Here is a 17,077-nt window from a genome sequence, read left to right as displayed (position 1 = left end):
AACCCTGCTCAGAAGAGAGACGTCCAGCGTTAGATTATCTCGTGTAGACACACGTTCCACTGCCGTCGCACGGTTCATCGTCTCTGGACATTTGGGGTATCTAGTTGCTTTCACTCAAAACTTGGAATAACGTGGAGATTTTATAACATTAACTACGTTAAATGCATTTTAAAATATATTCAAAGAGAAAATAATACGATTTAATTATAAATCATTTCAAATATGAATAATAATACACAATATTACAGTGTATTTGGGATCAAATAAATGCAGCCTTGGTGAGCAAAAGATACTTCTTTCAAAAACATTATAAAATCTTACCAACCCCAAAACTTTTGAATTGTTTTATTTTATTTTGTTTCATTTAGTTTTTTAAAATTTGATTCTTTATTTTATTTTGTTTTATTAATGTGGGCGTGTCTGTGGGCGTGTCAGTGAACATAATGTGGGCGTGTCAGTGAACAGAATGTGGGCGTGTCTGTGGGTGTGTCATCTGAGGCTGAGACTAGTATTAGATTAACTAACTCATGAGTATCGTTTGAGAGTCCATCTGCTTTTGCTGGAAGTGTGAAGAGCAGCAGTTCTGTGAAGTAAAGGGTTTAGTTCAAAAGCGATGTTAATAACACCCTTGATTAGAGAGGTTTGTAATAAGCACTCATATGTTTCTATATTGGGTGCAATGCGATGCTTTGCCTTTGAGAGATGTTATTACTGTAAGAGTCCCGTTACACATATTGCACTTTGCACTCTGTTTGATGCGTCTCACCCGAGCGGGAACCTTCCAGTCTCTCCCGTGAGTCAATCCCATATCTCCCCCATGTTAAAATACCCAACTTTACAGCAGAAAAAAACATGTTTACAGCCTGGTACAAAAATTGGTTTTGGTCTATATAGCTAATTTTGCCCTTCATAACAACTATGAGGAGGGTGAATTATTTTATAACTCATCCGTTTAAATTATATCAAGCCTTAAAGTTCTGCATAATTAAGGGCGTGGTCACTTGAGTGACAGGTGGATTGCTGCTGCTCTCACTGCTAGCCGTTTGTCTGCTGTTAGCGTCACATCACCTCAGCTAATCCCAGCTGCTAAACTTAGCATCTCTGCCGTGTTTCTGCTTTTTTTGGGATTATTTCATACAATTTAATACCTTCGCCCGCGCCGTTGGATTCCATAATTGTCGAGTATCGAGAGAACAACCATCGCTGTTTTTCAGTTGTTTTCCTCTGTTTTCCTCATGGATGTGTGACAATTTCGTTCCTTTTTGGAGTTTTCAGATTTAAAAACGTCTAATAGATATAAAGACTACACACGTTCTGTGGTACCGTTGCTCTCACGGAACAGATAGACTAGATATGCGTTATACGTAACTTTTTAGAGTACAATATTGTAAGTTACTGCATAATACATTTTTAGCTAGCAGAATAATACAGCATCACGACACACAGTCTCACTTTTAGCTATGTCTCTATTATAGTATTTCGAAGGGCAAAAACATGAACTTTATTGGCTCTATTGAACTCTATTGGCTTAACATCATCAAGTCAGCTGTCACTTTAGCCGAGGCCCTGTGCGGTCGCACACTTGGCACATGCCGGTAGCATTAGCATTAGCTCCTCAGCCTGAGCAAACTCGATCACGTCGAGCTAGGCGGGCGTGGTTTCAGCACCAGGCACCTTAGCTCCACCCACGTCCCGCCTCTTCGGCCATTTTCGTTTATTCGCGAGTGACGCGCGGCCAAGATGGCTCCGCCCACTTTAGGCTTCAAAAACGCTCTTCAGAAACACTACGGGTGACGTCACGGACACTACGAACATTATTTTACAGTCTATGGTCTCACCTCACGATCAGATCACGTCATTCTGTGTGTGTGTGTGTGTGTGTGTTCTCTCAGATTGAGTTTTGTGTTTGCGCTCTCTGAGAGACATCTACACACATCATCCAGATCATCCACAGGCATTTTGGCCTCGTAGCAAAAACCCTGAAGCCTCATTAGAGCCGAATGTGGCTGCGGTCCAGTCATGAAGAGTGAGAGAACAGCGTGAGTGTGTGTGTGAGAGAGAGAGAGAGAAGAGCTGTGAAGAGCGAGAGACCCTCCATCAGGCTCCAGGAACAGCTTGAGTGTGTGTGTGTGAGACCCTCCATCACGCTCCAGGAACAGCGTGTGTTCGTCTAACCGGCTCGAGGACGACAGGAATGTCCTGAAGCACAAACGCTCTCCAGGACATCAGAGTTTCTTCTTCCTGAGGAAATGACTGACACTTTTGTTTGAGGCCGTTGTGAAAGCGTTGATATCATAATAACACACTCTCACCGTGATGTGATTCTGCCTGTAGAGAATATGTGAACGATTGCCTTTATAATTAACTAGCTTTCAACGGTGAGAGGAAGTGACATCAGCGGTTTACAGGATAAATTGCATGGTTCTCCAGAATCAGTCTGCTTGGTAGTCTTCTGCATAGACAAAGAGAGAGAGAGAGACAGAGAGAGAGAGAGGGAGAGAGAGACTGACAGAGACAGAGAGAGAGAGACAGAGACAGAGAGAGAGAGAGAGAGACTGACAGAGACAGAGAGAGAGAGAGAGACACAGAGAGAGAGAGAGAGAGAGAGAGATCTATTTGTGAGCTGTGCCTGTTCTTTCTCTTTTTCTAGATGATCATCTTAATTTACCTTTTACTCAGAAGGCAATTTCCTTGGAAGAGTCCTTGGAAATGATGATTGCTTACGTGTGTTCGTTTGTGTGTGTGTGTTTGTGAGACTGTGCGTGTCTGTGAGTGTGGATGAGTATGTGTGTGTGTGTGTGTGTGTGTATGTATACTTGTACAACTATCTTTGTGAGGACCAGTTTGAGTTTTAGACCATTGGAGTGAGGACAAAGAGAGTAAAGTGAGGACATTTTGGCCGGTGTGGTGAACAAATGAGTCCTATTGAAGAGATGAGTCCGAGCTTAGGACCCCATTAGTATGCCTGATCTAAATCTGTTCTCGCGACAACTTGTAGCTAACGTTGTAAGTTTTAAGAGTTTCTCAGTCGAGATGTTTGAAGCTCAATAAGAAGCTAACAACGAGAAATGTTTAATTTCACAATCTATAGCTTGGGTTAAATACTAGTATATGAAGTTAAAATACATTAATGACTCGTTATAACGTAGTACAAACTTCTTCTATAATAAAGTGATTTTGTATGATTTGTAACCAGGCACTAAAGCGATTACCCATAAAACGTGCTTTGAACCAATCGGATTGCTTGGGTCCTACGCTCGGACTCATCTCTTCAGTAGGACTCATTTGTTCATTTGCTCTTTCTGAGAGCCTTTAAAGGCCTGTTTGAGGGTCAAGACTTGGTTTTAGGGATAAGGTTATAATGAGGTTAAGGGTCGGTTTAGGGTCAGGGGTCGGGTTAGGCACTTAGTTGTGATGGGTAAGGTTAGGGTAAGCGGCTAGAGATTGCATTGTGTCGATGAATGTCCTCATAAAGATGGATGTACAAGAATGTGTGTGTGTGTGTGTGTGTGTGTGTGTGTGTGTGAGTGTCACTCAGCAGTGACAGCAGGAATCAGCAGGAATTAAATGAAAATACAAGAACAAACACAAGCATATCCCAACATGTGTTCAGTTTACACATGAGCTTTTCCGCTTTGACACGGTTGTGTTCAATAAAATGATTCACATATGGTGGATGTTTTGCTCTGTGATTCTCAGCGAAGCAAACAAATTCCAGCTGAATCTTTATAGATATTTATATTAGTTATGTTATTGGGTGTGATCCATATATATCTGCTTAGCTGTAATGCTTCCTTCATATGCTGTCAGAATGATTGTGGAGGATTTATGAAATGAAGTGTTTGATTAAAGACTCGTGGTGAAATCATAATTACGTTTTAATTGTGAATGTTGATGGAACAGCTCAGTTTTGCACTTATTTTGAGTTCTATTGATGAAGAACAGTGATTGAGCTGCTTTATGAGACTTGTGTGACAAAACTACATTTCCCATAATCCTCAGCGGCAAAACTACAAATTCACAGATCATTAATCAATTATACACATAAAGTGTGTTATTCCTACATTTTATGCTCTAGCACTTCATTAGGATGTTAAAAAGATTGAAAGAAATATAGAATTTCTAAATCAAAATCATTCCCATAAGGATCTGAAGGCGACATAGACCATGTCCCACTTCTCTGAATGTGTTTGTCAGGTGACACAAGAGTTGATTTGTAGCTTTAAGAAATCTTAATAAAAGGAAATATTCACTTTTTACTTTTATATTACATTATGCAAATCCTCGTCCTAGAAAACCGTGTCCTTTTATTGGACGGGGAAACAAATGTAAGAAACTCAGATGTTTTCTCATAGTTCTCAGTTCAGCTTATCCCAGTGAATGCCGTGCCTGCGGGAGGATCATACATATATTTGATAAACATATTAATAAAGACGGAGAGCGGTTTACATTGGCGTCATCCGTTTGTCTTCTTTAGAAAATAAACCTGCGCTCGGAGCCGGAGGTGTGTGTGTGTTTTCATGAGCGATGAATCTGCAGTAAATGTGCAGCTCTGCGGGGATCTGAACTCACTCTGACCTCGATGAAATGACACATCAGAAGAACGTTAAGCCAGACCCTCCTCGTCCGCCGGATAAACTCGTTACTGACGATTCATAATTACAGATGTTTGCTTGCAGCCGTTCTGAGCAACATGTGCGCTGCTTATGAACTCTGATGCATCAGTGTGTGTGTGTGTGTGCGCGAGAGCAAGGCATTAACCTCGTTAACTAACCATCTTAAAGGGATAGTTCACACAAAAATGAAAATTAGCCCATGATTTACTTGAGATTTACTCGCCCTCATTCATCCTTGGTGTATATGACATTCTTCTTTCAGACGAACACAATCAGAGTTACATATATTAATAAATGCCCTGGCTCTTCCAAGCTTTATAATGGCAGTGAATGGCTGTTTCTGTTTTGAAGTCCATATATGTTAATCTATCCATCTATCCATCATAAAAGTGCATCTATCCATCAGATAGATTAACATATCATGGATAGATGCACTTTTATGATGGATAGATGCACTTTTATCATGGATAGATGCAGCTTAATGATGGATAGATTACATTTTATGATGGATAGATTAACATATCATGGATAGATGCACTTTTATGATGGATAGATGCACTTTTATGATGGATAGATTAACATATCATGGATAGATGCACTTTTATGATGGATAGATGCACTTTTATCATGGATAGATGCACTTTAATGATGGATAGATTACATTTTATGATGGATAGATTAACATATCATGGATAGATGCACTTTTATGATGGATAGATGCACTTTTATGATGATAGATGCACTTTTATGATGGACAGATGCACTTTTATGATGGATAGATGCACTTTTATCATGGATAGATGCACTTTTATGATGGATAGATGCACGTTTATCATGGATAGATGCACTTTTATCATGGATATATGCACTTTAATGATGGATAGATGCACTTTTATGATGGATAGATTAACATATCATGGATAGATGCACTTTTATCATGGATAGATGCACTTTAATGATGGATAGATGCACTTTTATGATGGATAGATTAACATATCATGGATAGATGCACTTTAATGATGGATAGATTAACATATCATGGATAGATGCACTTTTATGATGGATAGATGCACTTTTATCATGGATAGATGCACTTTTATGATGGATAGATGCACTTTTATGATGGATAGATTAACATATCATGGATAGATGCACTTTAATGATGGATAGAGTAACATATCATGGATAGATGAAATTGTATGATGGATAGATTAACATATCATGGATAGATGCACTTTATAGAAACAGCCATTCACTGCCATTATAAAACTTGGAACAGCCAGGACATTTTTTTAATATAACTCTGAATGTATTCGTCTGTAAGAAGAATCTTTTTCGGTGAATTTTTGGGTGAACTGTCCCTTCAGTGATGGATGATGAGGTTGTTCTCGTCAGATTGGCCCTCGTGTTCTCGTCACGACCCAAACTCCCAGCGGAAAACGAGCTTCCAGATGCGGACGCATATGGGACGCCACAAACATTAAGACCGCATCCCAATCTGCATTCTTTTACTGCGCACTAAAGTGTGTGCTTGTGATGGGAAACTGCACACTTCAGCATAATTAATAAGACACTACGCCAGTTTTGGGACATACTGTTATTTTGTAAAAGTTCATCTTCCACAGTTTCGAACATCTTTTAAGATGTTTGCACACACAAATTCAATTATAAATGCAAAATTACTGGGGGACAATCTGGTGTACATTCGTGCATATATATAATTATTTATAATATATTATATATATAGTGCATATAATTCGAGACACACTGATCCAATATGACATTTTTACACACACACAATCAATTTTAAATGCAAAATAACTGGAAAAATACATCTGACACAAATAGTATGGCAATCATATATACACACATAATTATGTATTATATATTATATAGTATATACAGGATATACAGAATATACAGTATTGTGCATATATGTAATTTTATTAAAATAGCTGAAAATTAAATGTTGCACGCAGAAATATTACAGTATGTCACTCATACATCTATAAAATTATATATAGTATAATATTGTGCGTATGTATATACTTTGGGACACATTAATCCTAATCTTGCACACCGTACAGTAGGAATACAAGGCAACAGGGAGTCGGGTCTGAGTTTCTTCTCCTCTGTTTCTCGTGGCGTCTCGGCTACTTCACAACCGTCTCGATTCATGCGTGTGTCTTTTCTAAACCAGATTCGCCTCACGGGGATTGAAGAGGTTTGCAAACCCAGACAGAGGAAGTAAAACATGTGTACAACACATGTTGACTGGTCTTATAGCCAGAAGCAGGTGAGGTGGTCCATCAACAGAACTTCCCTTCGCATTTAAAGCACTGATGGAAATGCGTGTGTTGTTTCCATCTCGGCTCAGATGAGAACTCTATACGCCACATGCTAACGTCCTGAATGCCGTCCTGCTCCACTGGAAAAGCACTCGCGATCAGGCCTCTACGGTTACAGATATTACCTGTGCTTTAGGATTTATGGAAGGCAGCTGTTGCTCATATTCAGCAGGGCTTGTGGAACAGGAGCAGGTGAAGATCTGTGTAATACACACACACACACACACACGCATGATGATATACAGACAGGCTGCTGACGCTTTCTGTCACGGCTAACGCAGGTTTACACGGGGAAAAGGGTCGCGGTGGACTTCCACATTCCTAGCGGTCCTCTGGGAATAAAGGGAACGGGTTGAGAACGCATTTAGTCTGATGATGATCCAATGAAAAACTGAGGAACTAAATTCCTGATCTCAATCCTGATGGCTTGTATTATTCATGGAGAGATATTATGATGAGACACTTTGATGATTTTATATGTATGTGTGTGTGTGTGTGTGTGATGGGTAGGGTTAGTGTGTGTGTGTGTGTGTCTGTGATGGGTAGGTTTGGGGGAGGGGTTAGCGTGTGTGTGTGATGGGTAGGTTTGGGGTAGGGTTAGTGTGTGTGTGTGTGTGTGTGTGTGTGTGTGTGTGTGATGGGTAGGTTTAGGGGAGGGGTTAGTGTATGTGTGTGATGGGTAGGTTTAGGGGTCAGGTTAGTGTGTGTGTGTCTGTGGGTGTGTGTTTGTGTGATGGGTAGGTTTAGGGGTCAGGTTAGTGTGTGTGTGTGTCTGTGGGTGTGTGTTTGTGTGATGGGTAGGTTTAGGGGTCAGGTTAGTGTGTGTGTGTGTGTGTGTGTGTCTGTGTGTGTGTGTTTGTGTGATGGGTAGGTTTAGGGGTCGGGTTAGTGTGTGTGTGTGTGTGTGAGAGAGAGAGAGAGAGAGTGTGTGTGTGTGTGTGTGTGTGTGTGTGTGTTTGTGAGCGTGAGCGTGTGTACGTGTGCGCGTGCATGCGTATGTGTGTGTGTGAGCTTGTGTGTGTGTGTGTGTGTGTGTGTGTGTGTGTGTGTGTGTGTGTGCACGCACATATGTGTGTGCGTGCATGTGTGTGTGAGTGAGCGTGTGTGTGCGTTTGTGCACGTATGTGTGTGTGTGTGCGTCCGTGCGTATGTGAGTGTGTGCGTTTGTGCGCGTATGTGTGTGTGTTCTCTCAGAAAGCTGTTAAGCGTGGGCAATCACACCAGCAGGTCTTATCAGAAAGAATCTCTATTCTCTCCATCTATCGGGTAATGATCAGCCGTCAGACGGGTCTTCATTGAGTGTGTGTGTGTGTGTGTGTGTGTGTGTGTGTGTGTGTGAGCCGATTTCACTGAGCTGTGTAATTGTCAGGGAAATAGACCAATCAAGAGGCCGTATGGAAGGCCACGTCTCTCCCAAGCAGAACGCAGAGTCAGAGAGAGAGAGAGCTGAGACGGCCAGAGCCGCTGCTGGGTTTATAATCAGCTTGTAATAAATGTTCTAAAGTTGGTTGATCCTCGTCTCTGATTACAGAGCGGCCTTTCCACCTCAAACTCTCTCTTAAACAGCTGGAGCCGAACAAACACGTGTAATTATCTTAATTTGACAATTAGCCTGCCCTCCATTCCCAGTTTTTAATTACTCCCTTTCATATTAGCGGAGCATCAAGGACTTTCCCTGTGTTTTTGAGCTGCTGTTTTCCAGCAGAGGTCGTGGAGGTCGAGCGTCGTCTGCGAAACTTCCCTGCCACACAATGGGAAAATAACCCGGACAAACGTATTAAAGGAATGTTCTGGGATCAATACAAGTTACAGCATCTGTGACATCCGGTCCATTACAGCAGAAAAGCATTTCCACTTTGTAAAAACAAACAAAAATTGCATTTCCAGTAATGCACTTATACTGTGGAAGTCAATGGGGTTTGACATTTCACCGGGATACACACTGTTTTGAAAGTATAGACATGATTTAACCTGATAAAATCACCTAGAAACGTTTCCAGTTTAAACTTTACAGCTCTTTTTTTGTATTTAAATAATGAGTGCTTTAATAAAAATACAAATTTCTGCTTTAAATCCTCCTGAATTTCTCGCCCCATAGACTTCAATATTAGTGCATTTACTGTAAATGTGATTCATGCTTGTTGCAGAATTAGACTGAGCTACACACACACACACACACGACTGGAGATACACACTGTCTGTGCCTGACTGCGTTTCTTTTGAACGACGGCAATAGAATTGAATTTAAAATAGATTTTGTAAAGTCCCACTATTGCCGAGGGGTTCCTGGAAATCGGAAAATTAATGTGCGGACGATGCGATATCAATAACAAATATAAACAGATTAAAACCTCTCTAACCCTTACAGGGAAATTGCTAATATGAATAATGTTCCGAATCCTGGGGGTTCAAAAGAAATATTGCAACTCTATTTTCTCTCCTCCGGGAAAAAAAAGTAATATTCGTTTTCAACAATATTTTTTTTATTTCTGCAATTCTTGGCATAATATCTATAATAGAGCATCTAGCGAATATTTGTTTTGTAACCAATCGCACGGAGCTCGAGATGAGAGAAAGAGCTTGTGCTATTCATATGTGTGTGTATTGAAATCACAAAGCTACCATCAAGTATGTCTGTGAAATGATATTTTATGGATAAGAGCAGATATATAATACATCTCTGTTGCATGCAAAACGATAATATGCACTGAATGATTTTTTTATTTATTTAAACTATGGCAGTGAACATTTACCATGGTATTTATGTAACATGGTAAACGCTGTAATAATATGCATTTTTATGCTACCATACACATAAGTTTAATGATCGTTGAAATGCATAAACGTAATTATACGTTAATCACTTTTCAGCCTTGAATATTAATATCTTGACATATAAAATTTAAATATTCGAGCAAAATAAAGATAAGAGTAGATAATCTATCCTCATAATAAATCTCTGTTGCTTTTTCCCCTGAATGCAAAAAAGATAATATTATGGTACTAAATGATTATTCATTCAGTACCGCAATATTAAAAATTGCATTTACAGTAATGCATTACAGTAACAGCATAATCTACTATAGCTGAAAAAAAAAAAATCAAAAACAAGCATGAATCACATTTACAGCAATGCACTTATAATTGTGTTAGAAATTCAAGAGGATTTAAAGCAGACACACACACACACACACACACCATGGTTTTTACATTGTGCATAAAAAAAAGCATGGCTTGCATACACTTAAGTTTTATGATCTATTAAATGCATTGAAGCAGTTATTCATTAATCACTTTTCAGCCTTTAATATTAATTTCTTGCCATATTAAATGTATTTATTATAGCTGAAATGAAAGATAACTCCATTGCTGAGCGATGCGATGTTTGACGCTGCGAGACACTCGTTGTTCGGTGTGTCGTGTTGAGAAACTGCAGTGTGTGTTAATGTACACCTCCAGAACGTCTCAGAACATTAGCAGCTCCTGCAGGGCGAGAGAGGGGACGCTAATGAAGCGTGCTTTAATCCAGAACAGGATTATTAACTTTGTTAATTGAGTTGACGGAATGCACGGACGCAGACTGAAACGAGGAGATGCATCCCGGTGTTTTCTGCGTGCGCTGGGAACATCAGTTTGGTTGTTGAACAGATTTGGCCTTGACCGCTGCAAGAAGCACACGAGAGACTTTAGAGAACACATGAATGTCCACAGCATCGGCATTCACTGCATGCTTTTAGTTCTGATTTAAGGGGAAAGATAGAATAGTTTCAGGAGGACAAATTCAAGCATGGATCAGAACAAACTGATCCTCTGAAAAGTGGCTGTACGAACAAAGCTTTTAATCATTCGTTCAAAGTTTAGAATATAAAGTCGAGTGTATTTACAGGTGATGCGCGAACGCAAGGGGTCGGCGACCCGAAGATAGAAATAGTGTCACTTTGACAAACATTGGTTTAGAGTCAGTCAGAGGTCATTATCTTTAACGCTCACCGTTGTTGATTTTCACATGCTTGGCGATGTTTGAGAGCCAAATAAGGGCTCATGTTGTGCATTTCAACAGTGGGATGACGCCAGATTTGCTTGTCGTCCGTAAACACATCAGGCATGCTTTTGGACGTGTTAGTCTCTTTTGTGATTAATGAGATCATTTCTTGTGTTGCACACTGGAGTTGTTTCGTAACATTTGGCATAGACGACACAGAAGAGTTTAGAAGCACATCTCTGAAAAATGCATCGTTTACACTTTGTTTTAAGGTGACGTAGTTACATATTTATTCATTTAATAAGTACTAAGTAATATTAATTAACTACATGTACTTACTATAGAGTTATGGTAAGGGTTAGGGTAATTATACATAATTTACTGTTATTACTACATGTAGTAATGTGTAACTATGTTCATTCATCTAATCTCGACCCAAGGTTATTTTTGTTAACTAAAACTAAAAGCATTTTCATTAGTTGAGACAAAATAAATGTTAACTGAAATAATATATAAAAAACTTTACAACATTTTTTTTTTAAAAAGACAAAATTTAAAGTACTACTTAAAGCCTACTAAAATAAAACTAAAAACATAGAAATAAAGAAATAAAAAAAAATATTAGAAAAATTACAATAATTTTATTTCAGTTTATTTTCATTTAGTTTAATGAAACTAAAGTAACCTAAAACTAATAAATAAAAAAAATATTTTTTTACATATTTTACACAGCTGAAACAAAATAAATGCTATCTTAAATAAAATATAAAAAATGCCAAAGTAACATTTGCAACACACACACACACACACACAGCCTACTCTTCGGCATTTCACATCAAGGTATGCACAAGTCACAAAAATAAAATCAATCTATCCTTGTGGAAAGGTAGCTAAAAGTAGGTCTAGCAAGTCTTATATTTCTGTAATTCACACAGATCAAACACAACTATGCTGACTGAATAGATTGCTAGTTTATTTTGAGTCGCCAGCTAGCAGTTCTCTTGGCAGTTTGCTGATAATCCTGTATCTGAAGTAAAATGCTCAAAACATCTCCTGAGAAAAATCACATGGTCAACCTAGTCTTGGTTATTTAAGTTAGATTTAGTCTTATTTTCCTTACCTTGTCATTCAAGGCCAGGGCACTTTTTGTACAACCAACGTTGTGCTGAACTTGGCAAAATTGATCTTCTGCTGCAGCGGCGGCAAGCGGCTCGTGAGGTTTTTTTGGCAGTAGAAGGTTCTGGAACTTTTGCACGCTTCCACATTCCACATCCACAACTACGGATCTCCCAGGAACATTCATTATATATAGCGGCGTACATTTACCCGTGTCGGAGTTCTGAGTAGTAGCTTAGATGCGCGTGCGCGAGTGGTGCGCGATCATGGTCGACTGACAACGAGATTAAGCAGCTGAACAAGAGTACGGCCGTGTTCCGATTGTTCTCATCTCAGCTCCGCCGAGACACAATAGACATGCCATTTCAAATTTCATTTATTGTCAGAAATATGTTTTGAAAAGCATCACTTTCATCAAATTTTATGTGACATAATTTCCAGTAGGCAACTGACATCAGGACTCAAACGAGCAGGCTTATGAGCCCCGGAGAGCCCCGGCCCAATTTAACCACTGCATGCATCAGTCCTAACTTCTAACCAAATTGAGTTAATTCTGTGTTTGTGTTGTTAATGTGTGATGTGTTTTTAAGCATTATTAAGAAATTATTGAGAAATTTCCACTCTGTGACAAACAGAATGGACAATAAAGTTCAACTCAACTCAACTGAGAAAGAAAAAGCAAATATTTCTCAGAGTGTGTAATTTGCGGGTGGGACGGGTGGGACGGGCGGGACGTGTGGGACATGTGGGACGTGTGGGACATGTCTCCACCACTTTTTAAAACATCTTGCGGCACAGATGTTCCAATACAAATAAATAAAACATCTCTAGTTAACTACACTGTAAAAAAAAAATGATATGATCAATAAGTTATGACAATATGTTTTTACATTGCTAAGTTTGCACAAGATTCAACTCATTTTTTTAAGTGATTTCAATGTAATTTAAGTTGAAATGACTTAAACATCAAAGTTTATTGCACTTAAAAATGTAAGGCAGCAACTTTTTTGCGTTTGATGAGAAAAAAAAAACCCGATACGAGTGCGGATTAGAACCCGGAGCCTCAGACACGCTTCGCAGAAGTTCCACCACTTGACCATGAAAGTAAACAAGCGAAACTTCACGGATCTATGGATTTATTCTTATTCACGTCAAAATTCTCGGCACTAACAATATTAATATTAGTAGCTCTCATTTAACGACAGATTAAACCCATTATTTAAATTGAATGGACATCGTAATGTTCTTTTTTTTTTTGTACATATATCAGACCACCACCACACACACACACACACACACACACACCTGTCCCACCCACTTTTTAAAACAACTTTTTCTGCCACTGGTTCTAACTCATTTGTCTGTGTGTGTCCTGCAGGTTTCAGCGTAATGACTATCACATCGACGTGTGTATAAACGACTACCTGGACGTGTACTGTCCGCACTACGAGGACTCGATCCCCGAGGAGCGAGCCGAGCGCTACGTGCTCTACATGGTGAACTACGACGGCTACAGCACGTGTGACCACACCGCCAAGGGCTTCAAGCGCTGGGAGTGCAACCGGCCTCACTCGCCCAACGGCCCGCTCAAGTTCTCCGAGAAGTTCCAGCTCTTCACGCCGTTCTCGCTGGGCTTCGAGTTCAGGCCGGGCCGCGAGTATTACTACATATGTGAGTGTGACGTCACAGCACACGAAATGAACACGATAGGCTGCTTTATAATCTCAAATCTGGCAAAAACCACCTTTAACATTATTTATTGTGTTACCCTATAACACATTACACTGTAAAAAAAAATCTGAGGTTAAAATCTGAGGCAGTAAAGCTGCGGTTACCAGAAATTTCCCGTAAAAAATACAGTAGCAACATTTTAGGTTGTACAGACTTAACTTAAAATTTACAGTAATAAACCGTATTTCATTATCTGATATAATGTTAATTTACTGATCTATTCAAGTATTAATATCTGTTTTGTACCATTGTAATACACTGACAACCACCAATCACAGCAGTAATAAGTAAAGCTCATCACAATTAGTTCTTCCACAAGAAAGTTAATACTAAAATATAGAATCTGCACAGTCTCATTCACACACACACTAAACACCATCATGGTAACACACATGAAATTTTAAAAATACAATAAACATTAATTTAACAACATTAAATGTAACATAAACCCCTGATCAGTGGCACGCACAGACCTCCTCCGGGGCAGCGGCGGAAGGACCAAAAAGGGCACTTTTTTAAAAACGGTTAATTTTTTACATAAATCACCTGTATTTAAAGCAGTACCCGTCTGTCTGTTGTGTTTTTATATATTTTAATGACTTTCTCACAATTATTTGGAACATCACCAATTACCAATGAAAAGATGTTGATACAATTAGAATGCAGAACACATCAAACACAAATAGGGAAATGATGATAATATTAATAAATATGATTTACTTTACCAAACAAAACAGAATCAAGTAGGTAATTATGAGGAATTCATGTTTAGTTATGTTGATGTTATAAATTGTATGTGTGTATTCATTAAAGTGTTCAGCTATCATGAAATCAGTAACGCTTTACAATAAGGTTTCATTAGTTACATTTGTTAACATGAACTAATAATGAACTGCACTTCTACACCATTTATTAATCTTAGTTCATATTAATTTCAGCATTTACCAAAACATTATTCAAATCAAAAGTTGTATTTGTTAACATTAGTTAATGCACTGACTGTGACATAACATGAACAAACAGTTAAAAGTTGTATTATTATTCACTAAGATTAACAAATAGGCCTACAGTAGCCTAGCAAATGTTTTGCTCATGATTAGTTAATGTTAGTTAATATAAATAATAAACAAATGAACCTTATTGTAAAGTGTACTTTGAAATCAAAGATATAAATTCCTTACAATTTAGAGCTGGACATGGACTTAAAATGTCCTTTCACTAGATGTATTTCCCCAGGCTAATAACACTTGCTATGGCCTTGGACAAAAACGAATGACATTGTCAGACTCAGAATGGGGCTGAAATTGAGTTATACTTTTATGATTGTTAAGCATAACTCACATGCTGCCGCAACTTTTACAGTAGCATGGTAGGATAAATGTAACTTTTCCATATTAGCTTAATGTTACCTGCTGCCCGTGCAGTTTGAAGACTCGCGGCGAACCGCTGTAGCGCTGCAAAGGAACCTCCGCCTACCACTTCACCTCCGCCAAAAAAAATTTATTTAATATTTTTTTGTATTATTATTGTTAGTGGCAATGGTGTATAAGTGTATTGTTATTTATTATAATATTTATTTTAAGAATTATTATTATTTACATTTATCAGAGAGGGGCACAATACATTTTGAGACAAAAGGGGCAGGGGCTTGAGCCCCCCCATGCACGCCACTGACCCTAATGTACATAACTGATTAGAAAAAATTAAGAAAACTATGACAAAACATAGTTATTTCAACAAATGTGAAGTGTCACGCAGGGAATTGTTGGAATGTCAATTTACGCTTTTTCACTGTAAATTATACGATGACCTGAGGTGTCAAGTAACGAAGTACAAATACTTGGTTACCTTACTTAAGTAGAAATTTGGGGTATCTATACTTTACTGGAGTATTTTTTTTTTTTTACTTCTACTCCTTACATTTTAAAAATAGCCTCGTTACTCCTATTTAATTTCGGCTTGTTTTCATTCCGGCTTGTCGTCGTTAAAAAAATTGGCCAATTACACAAACGGTTTAGATCTGAGTCCCGCCTCCTGAACACACATCGCTAAACTGATTGGCGTTGTGGTGTCTTTTTAACTTGTGAGAGGCTGTAGTCACATTTAGTTGTGCGAAGCGCTAAAACTACTCCGAAGGAAACCTAGATGCGGTAAGCGAGGGTGAAATCGGGGCAAATCGCTTCAAATGATTCAGAGAGAGAGAGAGAGAGAGAGAGAGAGAGAGAGAGAGAGAGAGAGAGAGAGAGAGAGAGAGAGAGAGAGAGAGAGAGATTTTCCTTACATTACTTTTACTTTTATACTTTAAGTAGTTTTGAGACAAGTACAGTAATTTTATACTTTAACTTGAGTAAAAAGCTTGAGTTGATACTTCAACTTCTACAGAAGTCTTTTTAAACCCTAGTATCTATACTTCTACCTGAGTAATGAATGTGAATACTTTTGACACCTCTGACGATGACTTGTTCGTTTTTACTTCCATAAACTGTAAATTAAACGGTATGTTACAGTAAAATTACATTAAATGTACCATTAGATCTATCACGGTTATTTACCGTATATAGTAAGAAAACTTTCTGTTAACAAATTAACAGTTTTTCACTGTAGCATTTTTACAGTCTTTTACTGTTAAAATCACAATCATTTTTTACAGTGTACAACAACAAAAAACATGAGAACATATGATTTTTAAAATCATTTTATTTGATGGCTGCACTCCAAAACAAAATTATGTTTACATATGTCTTGTTTTCCAGCAAAAATATATAAATATTCATAAATCAAGGTACATCTACTGGAGAAACACAATGACCTCAGATTTTAAGTCTCTCGTTTTTTTCCACATAGCAGCAAAATCAACTTAAAATACTTTTCTGTCATACATATAGGTGTTAAGTGTTATACTGTAACTGTAACCGTAAGAAAACTGTCAAGTTTGATTTGAGTACGCCCACAATAAGAACCAAACTCGATAAACAAAGCATAAACTTAATCAGATTCATCTGCTGGAAAATGATCTAAATGAAGTGAGAAGAACAAATAATATCTGCCAGTGGAATCAGAAAAAATATCTATTTTTCACTTTGAATTAAGATTATTTTTCTGACTCAACTGGCAGATATTTGTACACGATTGGCTGCTTTATAATAAATCCTGCTGTCATGAGGTTATGTTTGCATCTTTAAGTACAGAGAATAACAGCTTGGATTTCTGTAGTTTTAACTAGAAAAGGAAGGTTATCTTTGTCTGGTTTTATTTATATAGCACTGCTAAAAACAACCCAGGCT

The 17,077-nt window shown here is 38.3% G+C and overlaps 1 protein-coding gene across 1 annotated transcript in view; it reads left to right on the top strand.

Moving 5' to 3' along the window:
• efna5b (ephrin-A5b) overlaps positions 1-17,077 on the top strand; it is a 113,355-nt gene that overhangs the window by 77,988 nt on the left and 18,290 nt on the right. The window contains exon 2 of the mRNA XM_084388650.1: positions 13,441-13,733. Coding sequence (XP_084244776.1) covers positions 13,441-13,733 — 293 coding nt within the window. The remainder of the gene's footprint in view (positions 1-13,440; positions 13,734-17,077) is intronic.

This window comes from Rutilus rutilus (assembly GCF_951802725.1).
Source record: "Rutilus rutilus genome assembly, chromosome: 19".
Lineage (NCBI taxonomy): Eukaryota > Metazoa > Chordata > Actinopteri > Cypriniformes > Leuciscidae > Rutilus > Rutilus rutilus.
This window is presented reverse-complemented; position numbering and strand designations above follow the sequence as displayed.